The sequence below is a fragment of the Monodon monoceros genome, unplaced genomic scaffold, assembly GCF_005190385.1.
Source record: "Monodon monoceros isolate NGI ecotype Baffin Bay Population unplaced genomic scaffold, NGI_Narwhal_1 Super_Scaffold_16, whole genome shotgun sequence".
Classification (NCBI taxonomy): Eukaryota; Metazoa; Chordata; class Mammalia; order Artiodactyla; family Monodontidae; genus Monodon; species Monodon monoceros.
In genome coordinates, this window is record NW_021703772.1 from 34,405,593 (window position 1) to 34,423,654 (window position 18,062).

An 18,062-nucleotide genomic window follows, 5' to 3' on the forward strand; every position below is an offset into this window, starting at 1 on the left:
TTTGAGCAGAGGGTATTTACAAGTGTGCTGTCCAATTTCCAAATACTTGTAGATTTTTCAGATGTTATTTTTAGTCTAATTTCTTCATGGTCTAAGAATATATACTTTGTGTTGTTTCAATCCTCTTAAATATAGTTTTATGGCCCAGAATATAGTCTGTTGTGGTAAATGTTCCATGTTCATTTGAAAAGAATGCTCTACTGAGCCTGTGCTCTAGAGCCCGCGAGCCACAACTACTGAAGCCCATGCGCCTAGAGCCCGTGCTCCGCAACAAGAGAAGCCACCGCAATAAGAAGCCCGTGTACTGCAACGAAGAGTAGCCCTGGCTCTCTGCAACTAGAGAAAGCCCACGCACAGCAATGAAGACCCAATGCAGCCAAAAATAAATAAATTTATTTTTAAAAAATCTGGGGACTTCCTTGGTGGTCCAGCCTTCCAATGCAGGGGATGCAGTTTCGATCCCTGGTCAGGGAACTAAAGATCCTACATGCCACGGGGCAACTAAGTCCGTGCACTGCAACTACTGAGCCTGTGCGCTCTAGAGCCCATGCACCACAACTAGAGAGCCCGTGTGCCACAAATACTGAGCCCACACGCTCTGGAGTCTGAACGCCACAACCAGAGAGAAGCCCACACACCGCAAGGAAAGATTCCACATGCTGCAATGAAGATCTCACGTGCTGCAACTAAGACCTGACACAGCCAAATAAATATTGTTAAAAATATTTTAAAAATTAAAAATAAAAATCTGGGGACTTCTTTGGTGGTCCAGTCGTTAAGACTCCGTGCTTCCATGGCAGGGGGCACGGGTTCAATCCCTGATCGGGAAACTAAGATCCCACATGCCGCAAGGTGCAGTCAAAAAAAAAAAAAATCTGTTAGAGTACACCTATGTTCATAGCAGTATTATTCACAACAGCTAAAATGTGGAAGCAACCCAAGTGTCCATCAATGAATGAATGGATAAGCAAAATGTGGTATGTACATAAAATGGAATATTATTCAGCCTTAAAAAGAAAGGAAATTCTGACCCACGCAACACAGATGAACCTTGAGGACATTATGTGAAATGAAATAAGCCAGTCACAAAAAGACAGATTCTGAATGATTCTACTTATATGAGGTACTTAGAGTAGTCAAAAATCACAGAGACAGAAAGTAGAATGATGGTTGCCAGAGGCTGAGGGGAAGGCAGAATGAGGCGTTATTAATTAATGGGCATAGACTTTCAGTTTTAAAAGATGAAAAGAGTTATGGAGACGGATGGTGGTGATGGTAGCATAACATTATTAATATATTTAATGTCACTGACCACTTAAAAACAAGATGGCAAATTTTATCACAATTTTAAAACTTAAAAAAAAAAACTATTAGAACATACCCATTTGTTCAAATATACGCTGGCTGTCTGCTATTTGCAGAATGGACTGCTGCCAGTGCTCAACCCCCCAAGTATTCCAAACCAAATCTGATATGGCTGGAGACACTTTTTTTTTTTTAAAGAATGACAAAGCAGACTGGTACATGTTCTCTTACTTTATTAAATCTTACTAGAACCAAGTAAGGAACAAACACACAGATGAGTAGGCTACAGTGAAGAAATCTTCTTTTTATAAGAGAGTTAAGAAGACATTAAAAGATAATTCCAGGTATTATCTTCAGTGATGCTTCTTATCTTTTTTCTGGGACTCCAGGTAATATTCAGCCCCTACAGCTACCACAAATGCAGCAAATCCCCATTTGAATCCTTTTAATAATGCACCAACAAAGGAAACATTATTTGCAAAGCCACCTGTGTATCTCCAAGCTTCATTGCTAGAGGAAAAAAAAGGGGAAAATTATATTCACATATGACACACATTCATTGAGTAAAATATATTTGATTTCATCTTTCTCACAGACTTAAATGCAACCTAATATAAGATAATCTAAGTGGATCACAATAGGAATCTTTCTTTGGCATAAGATAATTAGATCTATATGCCCACATTTCGTACATGAAATACAAGAAAAAACACTTGATGATTTCATATTTCACAGTCATAGTACTCAGGATTTTACAGAATTCTCAAATGCAAGGCTCACCTTGGCCTATCCATCACAGGTCAGTTGTGTAGCTTTGCTCATACTAGTCATTACAGCTTCATGGAAAGAGGAAGTTAAGAGATCTGGGTATTAATCTTTGCTCTGCCATACTAGATACACAACTTAGGCTCGGCAAGTTACTTAACCTGTTGAGGCCTGTTTCTTCTACTCAATAACGATTACTATTTACCTTATAGCGTTATTATAAAGATTAAACAGAGTAATGTATGATGTATTTTGGCACAAAGAGTACGTAACACTTGATAATACTATTACTATGCAAGAGGATCATTGATTTTCCCTGTCATAGAAGTCAGAACTTTAGTAGACTAATTTCATGCTCTGGCAATCATTCTTTTGAGTATCCTGAACAGAGAAGGAAACAAATCAGAGTGCTCTAGTGAAAAAAAGTCTTCTCTCGCAGGTAAGGATAAATGAGTGGAAAAAATCATGTTTTAAAGAACAAAACCCACTTAACTCTAAAAATCTGACTTACGAAAGTTAATCAAATCTAATTTAAGACACCAAAACCAGACAAAGACATTAGAAGAAAACTACAGATTAATATTCCTCATCAACATAGATGCAAATATTCTTAACAAAATTTTAGAAAATTGAATGCAGCAATATTTAAAAGGATAATATATCACGATGAAGTAGGGTTTACCTCAAAAGAATGCAAGATTGGTATAACACCTGAAAATGAATAAAATTAACTCACCATATTAACAGAATAAAAAAAGAGGTGAGCGTCTTAATAGATGTAGAAAAAGCATTTAACAAAATTCAACACCTATTAGTAACAATAATAATAGTAACTCATAGTAACCCAGGAATAGAAGAGAAATTCCTCAACTTGATGAAAGGCATCTCTGAACATCCTACAACTAACATTACACTTAATGATGAAAGGTTGAATGCTTTCCCCAATTAGGAATAAAGCTAGGATGTTCAAATACACCACTTTTATTCAACATTATACTCGTAATGTTAGCCCATGCAATAATGCAAGAAAAAGAAATTAAAAGGTTATAGATCGAAAAAAAGTAACGTCTTTGTAGACGAAATGATCTTCTATGAAGTAAATTCTAAGGAATCTGTAAGAAACGTCTGCTAGGACTAAAAAGTGAATTTAACAAGGTAACAAGATACAAATTCAATATATAAAAAGCAATTATATTTTTATATATTAGCAATGAACAACTGGAAACTGAAGTTTAAAAATACTGTTTACAATAGCATAAAAAATACGGAACAAGTCAGGATAAATTGAACAAAATATGTACAAGACTGTAAGAACACTGCTGAGAAAATTAAAGAGGATCTAAACTGTTCATGGACTGGAAGACAATATTGTTAAGACAGCAGTTATCCTCAATTGAGCTAAAGATTCAAGGTGATCCCAATTAAATTCCAAGCAGGCTTTTTATAGAAATTGAAAAGCTCATTCTAAAAGTTAAATATAAATACAAGAACTTGGAATAGCTAAAACAATTTTTTTTAAAAGTTGGACATTTATTTTATACTACCTGATTTGAAGACAGTGTGGTATTGACATAAAATAGATATATTGATCAGGGTAACAGAAAAGAATCCAGAAGTAGACTGTACAGATATTGTCAACTGACTTTTGACAATGGTGTCAAAGTCAATTAATGGGGAAAGACAGTCTTTTAACATATGGTGCTAGAACAACTGGAGGTCCATATGCAAAAACATTAACCTTCATCCTTACCTCATATGACATAAAAATTAACTCAAATGGATCATATGTCTCAATGTAAGAAAGAACACTATAAAAGATTCCAGAAGATTAGGAGAAAATCTTAGGATGCAAAAAGCACAAACCATAAAAGAAAAAAATGCTAAATTGGGACTTCAGCACAATTTAAAACTCTTTTAAAGACATCATTAAGAAAATGAAAAGAGGGACTTCCCTGGTGGAACAGTGGTTGAGAATCTGCCTGCCAATGCAGGGGACACAGGTTCGATCCCTGGTCCAGGAAGATCCCACATGCTGCAGAGCAACTAAGCCTGTGCGCCACAACTACTGAGCCTGTGCTCTAGAGCCTGCAAGCCACAACTATTGAGGCTGCATGCCACAACTACTGAAGCCTGCGCGCCTAGAGCCTGTGCTGGGCAACAAGAGAAGCCACCGAAATGAGAAGCCTGCGCACCACAATGAAGAGTAGACCCCGCTCACTGCAATTAGAGAAAGCCTGCGTGCAGCAACGAAGACCCAACGCAGCCAAAAATAAATAAACAAATAAATAAATTTATTTTAAAAAAAGAAAACGAAAAGATAAGCCACACTCTGGGAAAAACATCTGCAAAACTTTTATCTGATAAAGGACTTATATTTAAAATATATAGACAACTCTTATAATTCAATAAAAGACAAACACTCTGATAAATAGAATGGGCAAAAGATCTGAATAAACATTAAACCAAAGAAAATATACAAATGGCAAATAAGCATATGAAAAGATTCTCGTCATCTCCATTCTTCATGGAAATGCAAATTAAAACCCAAAGAAATATTTCTATCACATTCACTAGAATGGCTAAAATTAAAAGGCTGATAATACTAAGTATTGATGAGGACATTGAGCAACTGAAATTCTCATGCATTGTTGGTGGGAATGCAAAATGGTACAGCCACTTTGTAAAATAGTTTGGCAGTTTTTTATTTAAAAAAATACACTTTTCAAGATTCAGAAATCCCACTGTTAGGTATTTACCCAAGAGAAATGAAAGCATATGTTCACACAGACTTGTACTTGAATGTTTAAAGCAACTTTACTCATAATAGCCAAAAACTGGAAACAAGCCAGATGGTCATCAACTGGTGAACAGTAAACAAAATGAGGTATATGCATACAATGGAGTAGTACTCAGCAATAAAAAAGGATGGGACTATGGATATAAGTTAACAATGTACATAAGTCTCAAAAGCACTATGATAAGTGAAAGTGGCCAGAACAAAAACTACAGACTGTATGATTGCAATTGAAAAAGCAGATCAAGGGTTGCCAGGAACCAGGGGTAGGATAGCACTGAGTGCAAAGGATCATCAGGGAACTTTTTGGTATTCTAGAAATATTCTGCACCATGATTGTGGTGGTAGTCACATAACTGCACAGGTAACTGCACACATCTGTCAAAACTCATGGAATGATACACTTAAAGTGGGGTGAATTTTACTGTATATAAGTGGTATTTTAATAAAGCTGATTTTAAAACTTAAATGTAAAAGGCCATTTTTAATGATTTTTTTAAAAAGAGAATACATTGAAAAGGAACATAGATACTGCTTCTCTAGGATAAGTTCTAGTTAAATTATTTAATTATTCTTACCGGCCCCATGGATCCCTTAGCCCTCGTGCAGCCAGCTTCTCCTGGACAGTTTCTAACGGTGTCCCTTCTATGTTCCATTGTTTATAATCTGGAAGTTCCATTTTACTATGACCATGTTCATGTCCATGTCCATGGGCCATGTCTACAGGAAAAGATTAATTTAAGGGAGAAATACATATATTGTAGATATCAAATACCCAAGTTTACTATTTATGTTTTAAGGTAAAATTTTAATGTTTTAAAAAGAAAAGAAATACAAATACTTGAAAATTCGAAGCTAAGAAATTTTATAAAAGTGTCTCTTTACATAACTAGTATATGTTCACAGTTTGGAAATATACATATGCAAAATATAAAAAAGAAAAATAATCGGTAATCCCATCACTAAGAGATAACCATTTACTATTTGGTTTCTTTCTTCATTATAATAATAGCAAATATTTACCATGCCCTATGTGCCAGGTGCACTATGATAAAGTGCTTTAACTGTCTTGACTCCACATTATTCCTAAAACAACTCTTTGAACTTAAATTACTATTATTATCCCCATTTTATAGATGAAGACAATGAGGCTCCAAGAAAATAAGTAACTTTCTGAAGGCAACAAAAATAGTTAATGGTACAATTGGGTTTTGAACACTGCAGTTTCATTTCAGAGCTCTTGCTCCTAACTTTTAAGCAATACTGTTTCCTTCTTTTCAGTCTTTCGTAATGCATGAATATCTATAACAAAAATGTTGTACATAGTTTTGTTACGTGCTTTCTTCAGATGATTCTTTAAAAATGCAGTATTACTGTGGTTAATACATATGGATCACATGAACTTTTTCTGTAAAGAGTCACATAGTAAATATTTTAGGCTTTGTTGGCCAAGAGGTGAAATCAAGGTTATTATGTAACAGGAGAAATATATAACAGGAGAAAAGACAAATTTCCATAAATATTTATTTATAAAATTCTAAATATAACAACTGAGTATAATTTTTTATAATACAAGTCTTCTGATGAACAAATGCAATTCCTTTTTGGGGGGATAACATTTTGCTTAACTGGAGCTCAAAGTTTAGTGTTCCTTAGTATCAAATTGATTGCAAATGTTCATCTGTAAAAACCCTTCTTAACTCACTGGCCACATAAAAACAGGCAATGGGCTGAATTTGGCCAGCAGGCTGTAGTTTGCTAACTCTTTTTTTTTTTTTAATAAATAAATTTATTTATTTTTGGCTGCATTGGGTCTTCACTGTTGTGCACGGGCTTTCTCTAGTTGCGGCGAGCGAGGGCTACTCTTTGTAGCAGTGTGTGGGCTTTTCATTGCAGTGGCTTCTCTTTTTGCAGAGCACAGGCTCTAGGTGCATGGGCTTCAGTAGCTGTGGCTCGCGGGCTCCAGAGCACAGGCTCAGTAGTTGTGGCTCACAGGCTTAACTGCTCCGTGGCATGTGGGATCTTCCTAGACCAGGGCTCGAACCCATGTTCCCTGCATTAGCAGGTGGATTCTTAACCACTGCACCACCAGGGAAGTCCCTAGTTTGCTAACTCTTGATGTAGATCAACAGAGACTTTTTTTTAAAATTTTTATTGAAATATAGTTGATCTACAATCTTGTGTTAGTTTCATGTGTACAGCAAACTGATACAGATATACATATATTAAGTGTAAGTATTCTTTTTTTTTTAACATACTCTTCCATTAACAGAGCCCTTAGGACCCCTTTTTAATCGATAAATTTGCTTTAATAAAATATGCCCCCAATGGGTATATAAAGATTTCAGTTTTCTAGTGTTATTTTTATAGATAATACAAAAATAAACTTGAGCTCAGTCCCGTTATATTGTTATGAATTTCAAATTAACAGGGTATGAATTAATAATGCTATACTGTAATTTGTATAAGGTTAGCAGTAGCAATTCTATAATCATCGCTTTCCAGAAATAAAACCAAACCAAATAATTATTACCACTTTGTCTGCATTTATAACTATAAACAAGTCCAATAATAAGGCAGGATTCCTACACTGAATTTTAGAAGACAGAGGTAATTATTAGATAGTGTATACTAAAGACACATTATGTGAAGTGCTCATTTCATTAAACAATAGTTCCCAGAATACGGGGGACAAAACTGTACACAGTAATTCCGACAAATTAGCCAACATTTAATATTTTTATTTATAGACATGTTAAGATATAAAAAAACACTATGTTGATGATTTTCACATTTAAAAGAGAATAAAGATGAACACCTACCAAACACAAGTTAAAACTACAACATTTACAACTTTGAATGAAACATTTAATCCATTATTTCATTATTATTTGGTGGATTCAATAATATAAAGGAAACAAATTATGGTTTCAGATTTCAGTCTGACTTTTGAGATTCAATACATTATCACAAGAGAAAGACTTCTAGAAGCATTTAATTATAATGATAAAGTGTTGGCTTCTTCTATGTTTTCCAAAAAATATTTTTAAAATAATGTTTCATTCCAAAAATCTTTAGATTACAAGAAAACCCTTATTTTGGCAAATGTCAATTCTATAACATTAAACGTACTTGAGTATCAATGTGCTTGGAAGAGAATACAAAACAAAGGTCAAACATTTTTGATTAAATAGCTTGATTTCGAAAATGAAAATTGAAATATTACCATGGTATGAAGGCTATCTCAAAGTTACAATACTACTATGCTCAAAATATTAAGTAATTTGGAAGATATATCTTTGAAAAAAAAAACCATGAAAGTATACCTATACTCATTTCTCATAAACAAATTTCCTTTAATAAATTCAATGTATTTTCTCTTCTATCTAATTAAAATATTTCAGTAAGAGTCCCTTCATAGGCATTTACTAAATATTTTAATGACTTTTCAAGAAGAACAAAAAGTTGAACAACACTATTTTTAGGGAAGCTTCATTTTCTCCTAAAAATTATTTCTACTTCAGAATAGCCATAAATCAAACAATGATATCCTGATCACTTGAAGGAAGAGTTTGGAATCCTACTGAAGTGCAGACTTTGGTGCTGTACAGATCCGGCATCAAACCCTGAATGCACCATTAATAGCTGTAAAATCCTGTGCAAATCATTTAAATCTTGCTCAACTTCAGTTTCTTCATATAACATGAGGTTAAAACCTACCTTGCAAGATTGTGAAAATTGGGGAAAACACATTGTGATGATGTGCCTTCCACTTTCACACGCAGGTGGTGAGAATGTGATTTAACAAAACCACTGTAAAAAACTGTTTGGTATGACCTAGAAAAGTTAAACATTTGAATATCTTACGGCCTAGCAATTCCAGTCATAGGTACTGCATATATACTCTAGATCTGCACTGTCCAATATGGTAGCCACTAGCTCCCTAAATGTGGCCTATGCAACTGGGGAACTAAAAATTTTTATTTAATTTTAATTAATTTAAATTTCAAAACGGATTTTCAAACCAGTTATTGGAAAATTTTAAAGTGTATTTGGTACAAACTGGGCATGCAAAGCTGCTTTATCAACTGTAAATTTTATGAAATATAAATGCAGATCAAGTGTTTGCATTTATGGAAACAGCATATTCTGTAAAACACATCACTTTTGAAGACAGAATGAAGAAAATGTAAAATATTTCGTTAATAACTTTTAATACTGATTACACCTTAAAATTATAATATTTTGAATATATACACTCGGTTAGATAAAATACATTATTAAAATTAATTTTATGTTTCTTTTTACCTTTTTAATATGGCTACTAGACATTTTTAAATAACATATGCGGTTTGTATTATATTTGCACTAGACAGCACTGCTCTAGAGAAACTCTTGCATCTGTATAACAGATATATTTTATAATCAACAGGCAAATATATAGGGACTTCCCTGGTGGCGCAGTGGTTAAGAATCTGCCTGCCAGTGCAGGGGACACAGGTTTGAGCCCTGGTCCGGGAAGATCCCACATGCCGCGGAGCAACTAAGCCCGTGCACCACAACTAATCAGCCTGCGCTTTAGAGTCTGCAAGCCACAGTTACTGAAGCCTGTGTGCTGCAACTACGCACCTACAGCCCGCGCTCCACAATAAGAGAAGCCACCATGATGAGAAGCCCACACACCGCAACAAAGAGTAGCCCCGGCTCGCCACAACTGGAGAAAGCTCGTGTGCAGCAATGAGGACACAACGCAGCCAAAAAAAAAAAAAAAAATGCAAGAGAATCAGGTGGAAAAACTGTTAAAATAAAAATTCCACAAAAATGCCAAACACACGATGAAAAAAAAATCTTTCTAGCCATATTATTTATGCTAGCCCCAAACTGTAAACAACTCAAATGTCCAACTATGGAATGGATTAATTATGGAATATTACACAATGAAAAACAACATGCAAAAGTATGAATGAATTTCACAAATATAAGATTGAGCAAGGGGTGAGTCAGAAAAAAATACACACTTTGAATCCCATTTATATAAATGGAAAAACCTAACAATTCATTTTCTAGGAAAAAATATTTAAGTGAAACAAGTAAATGATTATTACAAGTTAGGATGCTGGTTACCTCTTGCTGGAGGAGATGGAATCACAAAAACTCATTCAGGGAACTTCTAAGGCAGTGTTTTTCAATGTATTGTAATTACTGTACCCCAAAGGTGCTTTCTTAAGACCTTTTTTTCCCCCTAATCATGTTCTCACCCTACCCCTCCACATGAAAATTTAATACCACAGTTTATGTACTATGGCTCTTTGGAGGGCCACAAACTATTGTATTATCTAAGGGTTTTTTTGCCCTCTCACGCCCACCCAACAAGAACGATTTTTTACCTCCTTAAAAGGCAATCACCTCTGCTGAGAATGCATATTTAAGTTTTTGGCAATGCTTTATTTCCTAACCTGAGGGGTGGTGATCAAGTGTTTGCTTAATTATAATTCTTAAAAATGTACTTATGTTTTATACAGCCTTCTGTTATGTATACATCACAATAAAAACTAAAATTAGATAAAGTGACTTAAATCGTGCCAAGGACTCAACAAGAGGTGATTATTTCCCTTTCAGAGCTTTTCAAACAAGAACAGCAAGGAAATAAGTTCAACAAGGAAAAAGCATGTAATCATGAATTTTTTTTCACCTCCTTCTATCTACCTATGTTTGGAGTGAACCCACAAGTTTGTTGGATATCAACCTCCACTAACGGGAGCTGGCTCTAGTACAGGAACAGTGTTGGCATACTTTCCCTAAGAAGGAAATAAAAGGGTAATGCCGCTTACACTATATGTAATTTCAGTTTACCGAAGACTTTGAAGTATATATTCCAATTTCTCCTCACTTAAAAAATTGTACCATAAGAACATTAGAAAATAAAAGACAAATTAACTGTTTTCCCCTTTAGTGTCCCTTCCAGTCCCTGTATATTCAATTTAATAGTAATCACACTAAAAATTGATGTGATTTTGTACCCTTTTAAAATTGTGTCATAAACTTTCATACTAGAAAAATCTTATTTAAAACTGTACTATAAATGCTCGTGAGACAGGCATTACAAGTATTCCTATTTTACAAATTTTCGATTTGAGTGCGGTTGTGCCTTCATTCGACTCAAAGATAAACCAAAAAACAGGGGGCGGGGGGTGTTGCGGGTGACACAGGAGGAAAAAAAGCATCTGGGCTTAACCACAGTGATCCTCACAGCATCCTTCTACAACCGCCCCTCACTACCCCAGGACTTCATAGTTCTCTCCTGCTAGTTCTTCGATCTCCTTCCCTCTTGAGCTACTCATTCTCATCACCCTTCTCTATTTAGTCTCTCCTTTCCGACAATCCCCGGAGTAGAGTCTCATTCTCATTCCCGATCAAGAGATCTACCACCAGCTCCCCTATTTACCTGACAGCAATCTGACCTCTCAGGACACTCAAGATTCAACCCACCAGCCGGAGGCAACCGGAAACGGAAGTTGTCACCTCGAGTACCTTACGGCAGGAAAGCAGAGGAGAAATTTAACATTCTTGTCCTGGGTCACAGATTCCTGGACCAGGTGGAGATGACATGAAGGAGGCTGGAAGTGGACTTTTTCCCCGCACATCTGTGCATCCGGAGTCTGACCGAAGTAAGAGAAACTGTGGAAGACAGAAGGCGGGGAAGAAGCGACGTGGTCCTTCCTCGAGACCGGAATCTTTAGACTCTGCACAGGGGGAGGGCCGCGGGCATACTGCTGCCAATCAGCGGTGCTGTTGTTGGAGCGTGGAATGACCCAATGGGAGGGCCGGTTGTTGCGCTGCAGTTGGCAGGCTGCTGCGGGAGGCGGTGGCGGTAAGAAGCCAGAGGCAGAGGGGTGACAGGTAGGCGGCGGCGCTGTCTCTGGGGGACGCGGAGTGCCAGATAGGAGGGATTTTCTTCTTCTCCGGCTACAGGAACTATAGAGGGGATCTGCCGAGGGTGGTCTGGGAAGGCGGTAGCCAGAGTGTTGGGTGTTGGTGGTTTCGGAACCTCTAGGAGACCAGCTAGCAGCTTGGGAGGGTCGTGAGGAGAAGACAGCCGAGGCGGGTGGAGGCTGAGCCCTGCGGGGCGACGTAGGGGCCTCAGGCGTGGGGGGCTGCGGTGGCGCCGGCGGAGACGGGAGAGAGGCCGGAGCAAGACGGCGTCGTGAGGGCTGGAAGAATTCCTTGCACGGAGCTCCGGGTCCTGCGCGGCATTGCAGGCACCTGAGAGAAATCCTAGGGCTTGCTTCTTCTTAGGGCCGTTTCTCAGGGTGGGAACGGAGGAAGCGGAGAAGAAAGATATTTATTGGCGGCCAGATCGTTGAAAGTCTTCGTAGCTGTATATTATGTAATCCTTGGCCGTTATTTACCCAAACAATCAGGTTGCTCCTCCTGGAAGCGGAGGTCTTGCAACCTCTTGATGTGTGAGGATAGTTTTTTCGTTTGTTTGACTGTTTTGTACCCCGGCCGGCTCTGTGGGCGAAGAAGCATGAAGGATAGAGTAGTCACGAAGAGCTTATCCCAAATATGGACTTGGGTTGAGAGATGTGTTAGTCTTAGATGAGCGTGGCCAGGTTCACGTTTTGTAGGTCGTGAATTTATTTGTTTTGACGGTCAAGGCTGACTACAAATCTTTTTTTTTTTCTTTTAATCTTCAGGAAAGTGGAGACCCTCAGAAATCTATAGTAGGAGGTAAGTGCAAGTTGGAAAATGACTAGAAAATTAGTTGGTAGATTTTTTTACCCCCTAAATATTGTGGATGTTAGAGACTGTGAAAATTAGGTGGTGGTCTGGTTTTGGTGGGGGGAGAGTCGTCTTTCTAAGAAATTTGCTCGATGAGTCTGAGAAACCAGTTTGAATTATTTATTTATTAGATTTAAAAAGTATGTTCTTTGAACCTCTCCGGTAGAGGTAAAATGTATTTACAGACATAATTAATTGTAGATTATCATGTTTTTTCTAAGTTTTTATAATTCATTATTTGCACAATGAAATACAGAATTAAAATAGGAATTCCATTCAGTGTGTATTATGGAATGACAGACTACATTAAAAACTTGATTTTATAGCTCACTGGAAAGCAGTTTTAAAGGAAGTGTTATAAATTTCTAAAATGTGAGCTGATTGAAATGTTGCCTTTAGCTTAGAAGATAAAGACTCATGTAGTATTTATTAACAAGTGTATCATTTTCCTGAGCTTATTTTAATACTGCATGTCAGAAAAACTTTCTAAAATGTGATTTTTTTTCTATTATTGATAATTTATATTAGTGTATCCCAGAAACTAAATTGAAAAAAAATTTTTTTTTATATGTCATTTGGTAAAGAGAGCTGGATCATTAGAATTTGTTCTGAAATGTTTAGCATACTCAGATATTTATCAGTGTTTCAGATAAAAATTTTGATACTTGGTGTTTCATTCTTGGTCGGTTTATCTTTTGGCAAGAATAATACCCTCAGTCCAAAGAACAGTTCTGCTTCTGTTTTAGGTGCAGTTCTGTAGTGTGAGTACCTGTGAACAAATCTCTGCTTTCATGTAGGGTATATGTGTCTCTGTGTGTGTATGTATGTGTTTCTTCTTATTATGTAACCAGCCTACTAGAGTTGTCTTAGAGAACTAATGGCTGATTTTGAATGGCCAGTAGGTGTCCTTGTAGAATGCAATAAAGTTGAACATTGAGTAGGAAATTACCAAGTGATTTAAGGAATGCTAATCCAAATTAGAATATAATAATAATTGGCTGATTATTTATACATCATTAGAAATTCTCTTTTCTGATACATTTCAGTATTGTTTATAAGGAATTTGAAACAATGACTGTAAAGAAGTATAATTGTTTGCCCTAAAATGGGCTTTGAAAGCTTGTTTTTTAATCCAACTCTTAAGCTATCTTGACATGCGATATGGATTTAGGATTGTTTGATTGTTTTTTAATACAGTTTTGTCATCTTATTGTAGTTTATTCGGTTCTAGAATGGTTAAGATTTTCAGCTTGACTGAATTTTGTAATAGAAAAATCAATGCTACATAATGAAAAACTAAAATGATAAAACATGGGCAGAAAGTCTCCAAACAAATTAACAGCTGCACAAAATAATACTTTGTTATTTTTCTTTTAATGCTTTGTTATGTTCTTTTAAAGAATAGAGGAATTTTTGTCTTTCTTTTTCTGTGGCTTAGTTTTTTTGATGTCCCAAATAGCTTCTTTTTACATTTTTATCTGACTGGTAGACAGTGTGCTTTTCTCAGGATGATGAACTGAACATTTGTCATTGTCTAAAATATATAATGGATTCTGGAGGGAGCTGGCACAGAAAGATTATGGCTGCTATTAGTACAGCCCCTTACCTGCAGAGCTTTCTGCTGTGCTCTTATCACTATGTAGCTCTGCTCCTTTTGCCTGCTGTTGATACAATGTTAAAAAATAGAGTTGGACCTAATTCAGGCATTCTCCATAAAAGTGAGTAACTCTGAGAGAGTTCCATGTATATCAGAATAATCTAGGAGTTAAAAAAAAAAAGGCACACATGCATATCTATTATATCATCTCCACTTCCCTGCAGAATCTTAGTGGTAGGGGGAATATGAAGGGAGGCAGATATATTTTGAAGGAAAAAAAATTCCCTGGATGATATGGTTTATAATGGGCTTCTATTTGAGAATCATTGATCTAATTCAAGGCTCTCACACTGTGGTGTGAACCAGAACAGTAGTTTTAGCTTGAGAAAAAGGGCTTCTAAATCTATCAATATATTATAGCTCAATAAATTTTCACCATTTAATGTCATAGCTGAGATGATGGATTTTCTAACCAGGAGCTAAAGTTGCCAGAAATAAAAATTGTGCTGAATGTTTTGGTTGGGATTACTTTTTACTTGGCACTTAGCTGCTTTACATAAACCAAGCTAATTTCTTTCATAATTCAGACCTGTGCTTTGCACAGATATTTACTTGTACCTGTTCTCTCAATGTCTCTGAAAGCTATCTAGTACTAAATTAAACTAGAATTGGAAAATAAGAATTGGAAGTTTTCTTGATAAAAGGGTTTTTTTGCAATATTGCTATGATATGATGAAGGTATACATTTATCTTTTTGTAAACAAATAATATATATTAAAACTTGAAATTGTGAATGTGTTGACTTTGACACAGGTCTTGTTTAGAAATTCATGGTTCATTCTTATGAATCCTAGACTTTCTGTTTGGGTATTTGTCTGCCATGGAGACAATTACGAGAAAAAGTAAATGAGTAGACTTTAATTTTGGAGAAAGGAGTAAAAAACTCAATTATGTAATATATTAAGGGTATGACTTTGATTACTTATGGGATTATAGTTCTTTCTAAGTTTGAAGTACAACTGCCAAAAATGTGGTCATAAAATATGGTAAGTGGGGGCTTCCCTGGTGGCGCAGTGGTTGAGAGTCCGCCTGCCGATGCAGGGGACACGGGTCCATGCCCTGGCCGGGGAGGATCCCACGTGCCGCGAAGCGGCTGGGCCCGTGAGCCATGGCCGCTGAGCCTGCGCGTCCAGAGCCTGTGCTCCGCAACGGGAGAGGCCACAACAGTGAGAGGCCCGTGTTCCGCAAAAAAAAAAATATATATATATATATATGGTAAGTGGCACTTAAATTGTTAAATGGCAAAGCATGGATTACATAATAGTTTTTTGTTCTATTCAAAAAACTGAACTTCAAAAAAGGTTAGAATCAAACTTATCTATCACTTTTGTCATTATGAATCCTTGGCTTTTTTTCATTGAGGTATAATTGACATTATCCGTTGACTCTTTTTTTTTCCTTCAATTTTATTTATTTATTTATTTACTTACTTACTTACTTTTTGCGGTACACGGGCCTCTCACTGTTGTGGCCTCTCCCGTTGCAGAGCACAGGCTCCGGACACGCAGGCTCAGCAGCCATGGCTCACAGGCCCAGCCGCTCCGCGGCATGTGAGATCTTCCCGGACCAGGGCACAAACCCGTGTCCCCTGCATCGGCAGGCGGACTCTCAACCACTGCACCACCAGGGAAGCCCTTATTTATTTATTTGCGTGGGTTTTCTCTAGTTGTGGCAAGTGGGGGCTACTCTTCGTTGCGGTGCGCGGGCTTCTCATTGCAGTGGCTTCTCTTGTTGTGGAGCACGGGCTCTAGGCGCACCGGCTTCAGTAGTTGTGGCAGACAGGCTCGGTAGTTGTGGCTCGCGGTCTCAGTACTTGTGGCTTGCAGGCTCTAGAGTGCAGGCTCAGTAGTTGTAGCGCACAGGCTTAGTTGCTCCGTGGCATATGGGGTCTTCCTGGACCAGGGCTTGAACCCGTGTCCCCTTCATTGGCAGGCAGATTCTTAACCACAGTGCCACCCGTGATGTCCCTATCCCTTGACTCTTGATATTGCTTGCTTCTTATTTAGCTACTAAGATTTATCAGTTTACCTCCTTAAATTCCTTTCCCCATGTATTTTTTTGAAAAATGGGTGGAGGGAGTTGGATGCTGAGCGGGGAGTGAAACTTATGCTTTTTACATATTCTTTTATACTGAGGCTTAATTGTTTTTGTTTGTTTGTTTACTGAACGTTTTAGAGCGGTTTTAGGTTCACAGCAAAATTGAGTAGAAAGGACAGAGATTTCCCATAAACCCTCTCACGTATGCATAGACCCCCCCATTATTAATATCTCCCACAGAATAGTACATTTGTCACAATTGATGAGCCTACATTGACACATTATCACCCAAAGTTCATAGTCTGCATTAGGGTTCAGTTTTGGTGTTGTACATTGTATGGGTTTGGACAAACGTATAATGACATATAATCACTATAGTATCATACGGAGTAGTATTAAGGCTTTTTAATCAGCAGGTATTCCTTTTGTAGTTCTTTCTTTTTAAATGAAAAAGGGAGTGGGGAGGGGAGCATATATTACTCCCTTTATACTTTATACTATGATTGTAAAACTCATATGGTAGACATGATGTGCTATAATATCTAAAGTTAATATGAATTTGCAGTCTGTCACAGTACCTGCTGTTTTATTGTTTGTGGGAAAAAACTAGAATGTTTCTGTTCTTCATGGTTCTGTTGTCAAATCTCTTTGTCATTCTGTACCCTGTCCCTCTGATGTTATTTACTCAAATCAATCTCTAATCCAGAGCTTTTTCTTAATCTCTGGTTCCTATTCTATAAATCTAATTGCCTGCTAGTTGAGGATGACCTACAGATACCTCAAATACAGTATATATAAAAGTGAATTCGTATTTTGTCATCTGTCTAATGTGCTGAAGCTGGAACCTGGTGTTATCTTTGACACTTTATTCATATACCCCTCATCTGAGCGATGCTCTATTCTGTTGACTCTACCTTTGTATTTACTTCTCTCAATTTCTACAACCACTGGAAATTGTGTGAAGAGTTAGGACCTAGAGGCAGATATCTAGATTAGAATCCCAGCTCCGCCATTTATAGCTTCAGTTTCTTTAAAAACAGAGTTGTACAGTCCAGCAGTTGCACTATTGAGCATTTATTCCAGAGAAATTGAAACTTACATTCACACAAAAACCTGTACCTGAATGTTCATAGCAGTTTTATTCCTAATAGTCAAAAACTGGAAACAACCCAAATGTTCTTCAACAGGTGAATGGTTAAACAAACTGGCACGTTTATACTATGCAGCAATAAAAAGAATGAGCTATTGATACATGTAACAACTAAGATGGATCTGAAGTGAAAAAAGCCACTCTCAAAAGGTTACATACTGTATGATTTCCTCTATATAGCGCTCTTGAAATATCAAAATTATAGAGATGAAGAGCAGAGTAGTGTTTGCCAGGAGTTAAGGATCAGGGAGAAGGGAGTGGGTGGCTACAAGGGAGCCTCTCGGTGATAGAACAGTTCTACATCTTGATTGTGATGGTAGTTACACATTATCTACATCTGTTATAAAACTGTATAAAACTACAGACACATGCACAGACAAATGAGTGCTTGTAAAACTGGTGATATCTGAGTAACCCTCTGTGGACTATACCAATGTCAGTTTCCTGATCTTGATATTTTACTATAGTTATGCAAGATGTTAACGATTGGGGGAAACTGGGCAAAGGATACATGGGACCTCCTGGCATGTAGTCTGGGAACTTCTTATGAGTCTGTAATTATTTCGAAATAA

General features: G+C 37.0%; 2 protein-coding genes across 8 annotated transcripts in view; one reads left to right on the forward strand and one right to left on the reverse strand.

The window, feature by feature from the left end:
* Nucleotides 1-1,521: 1,521 nt before the first annotated feature.
* NDUFB3 (NADH:ubiquinone oxidoreductase subunit B3) lies at nucleotides 1,522-11,519 on the reverse strand. 3 transcript variants are annotated; one of them, XM_029225601.1, is made up of 3 exons: nucleotides 11,396-11,519; nucleotides 5,443-5,584; nucleotides 1,522-1,815 (listed from the first exon to the last, which is right to left on the reverse strand). In XM_029225601.1, the coding sequence occupies exons 2-3, from the start codon at nucleotides 5,580-5,582 to the stop codon at nucleotides 1,659-1,661; spliced, it is 297 nt and encodes a 98-aa protein (XP_029081434.1). In that variant the 5' UTR covers nucleotides 5,583-5,584; nucleotides 11,396-11,519; the 3' UTR covers nucleotides 1,522-1,658. The 3 variants fall into 3 exon arrangements, with proteins under 3 accessions (XP_029081434.1, XP_029081433.1, XP_029081435.1); XM_029225600.1 differs by having other exon boundaries at nucleotides 11,310-11,445; XM_029225602.1 differs by lacking the exon at nucleotides 11,396-11,519 and adding an exon at nucleotides 9,989-10,222.
* A 198-nt stretch (nucleotides 11,520-11,717) lies between these two features.
* The window catches only part of FAM126B (family with sequence similarity 126 member B), a 66,516-nt gene continuing 60,171 nt past the window's right edge, over nucleotides 11,718-18,062 (forward strand). For 4 of the 5 annotated variants that reach the window (XM_029225798.1, XM_029225796.1, XM_029225793.1 and 1 more), the window contains exons 1-2: nucleotides 11,718-11,764; nucleotides 12,562-12,595. The gene's annotated coding sequence lies outside the window, so the exon portion shown is untranslated. Of the gene's footprint in view, nucleotides 11,765-12,560; nucleotides 12,596-18,062 lie in introns of those variants that run through there. The other variant, XM_029225795.1, reaches the window with a different exon arrangement.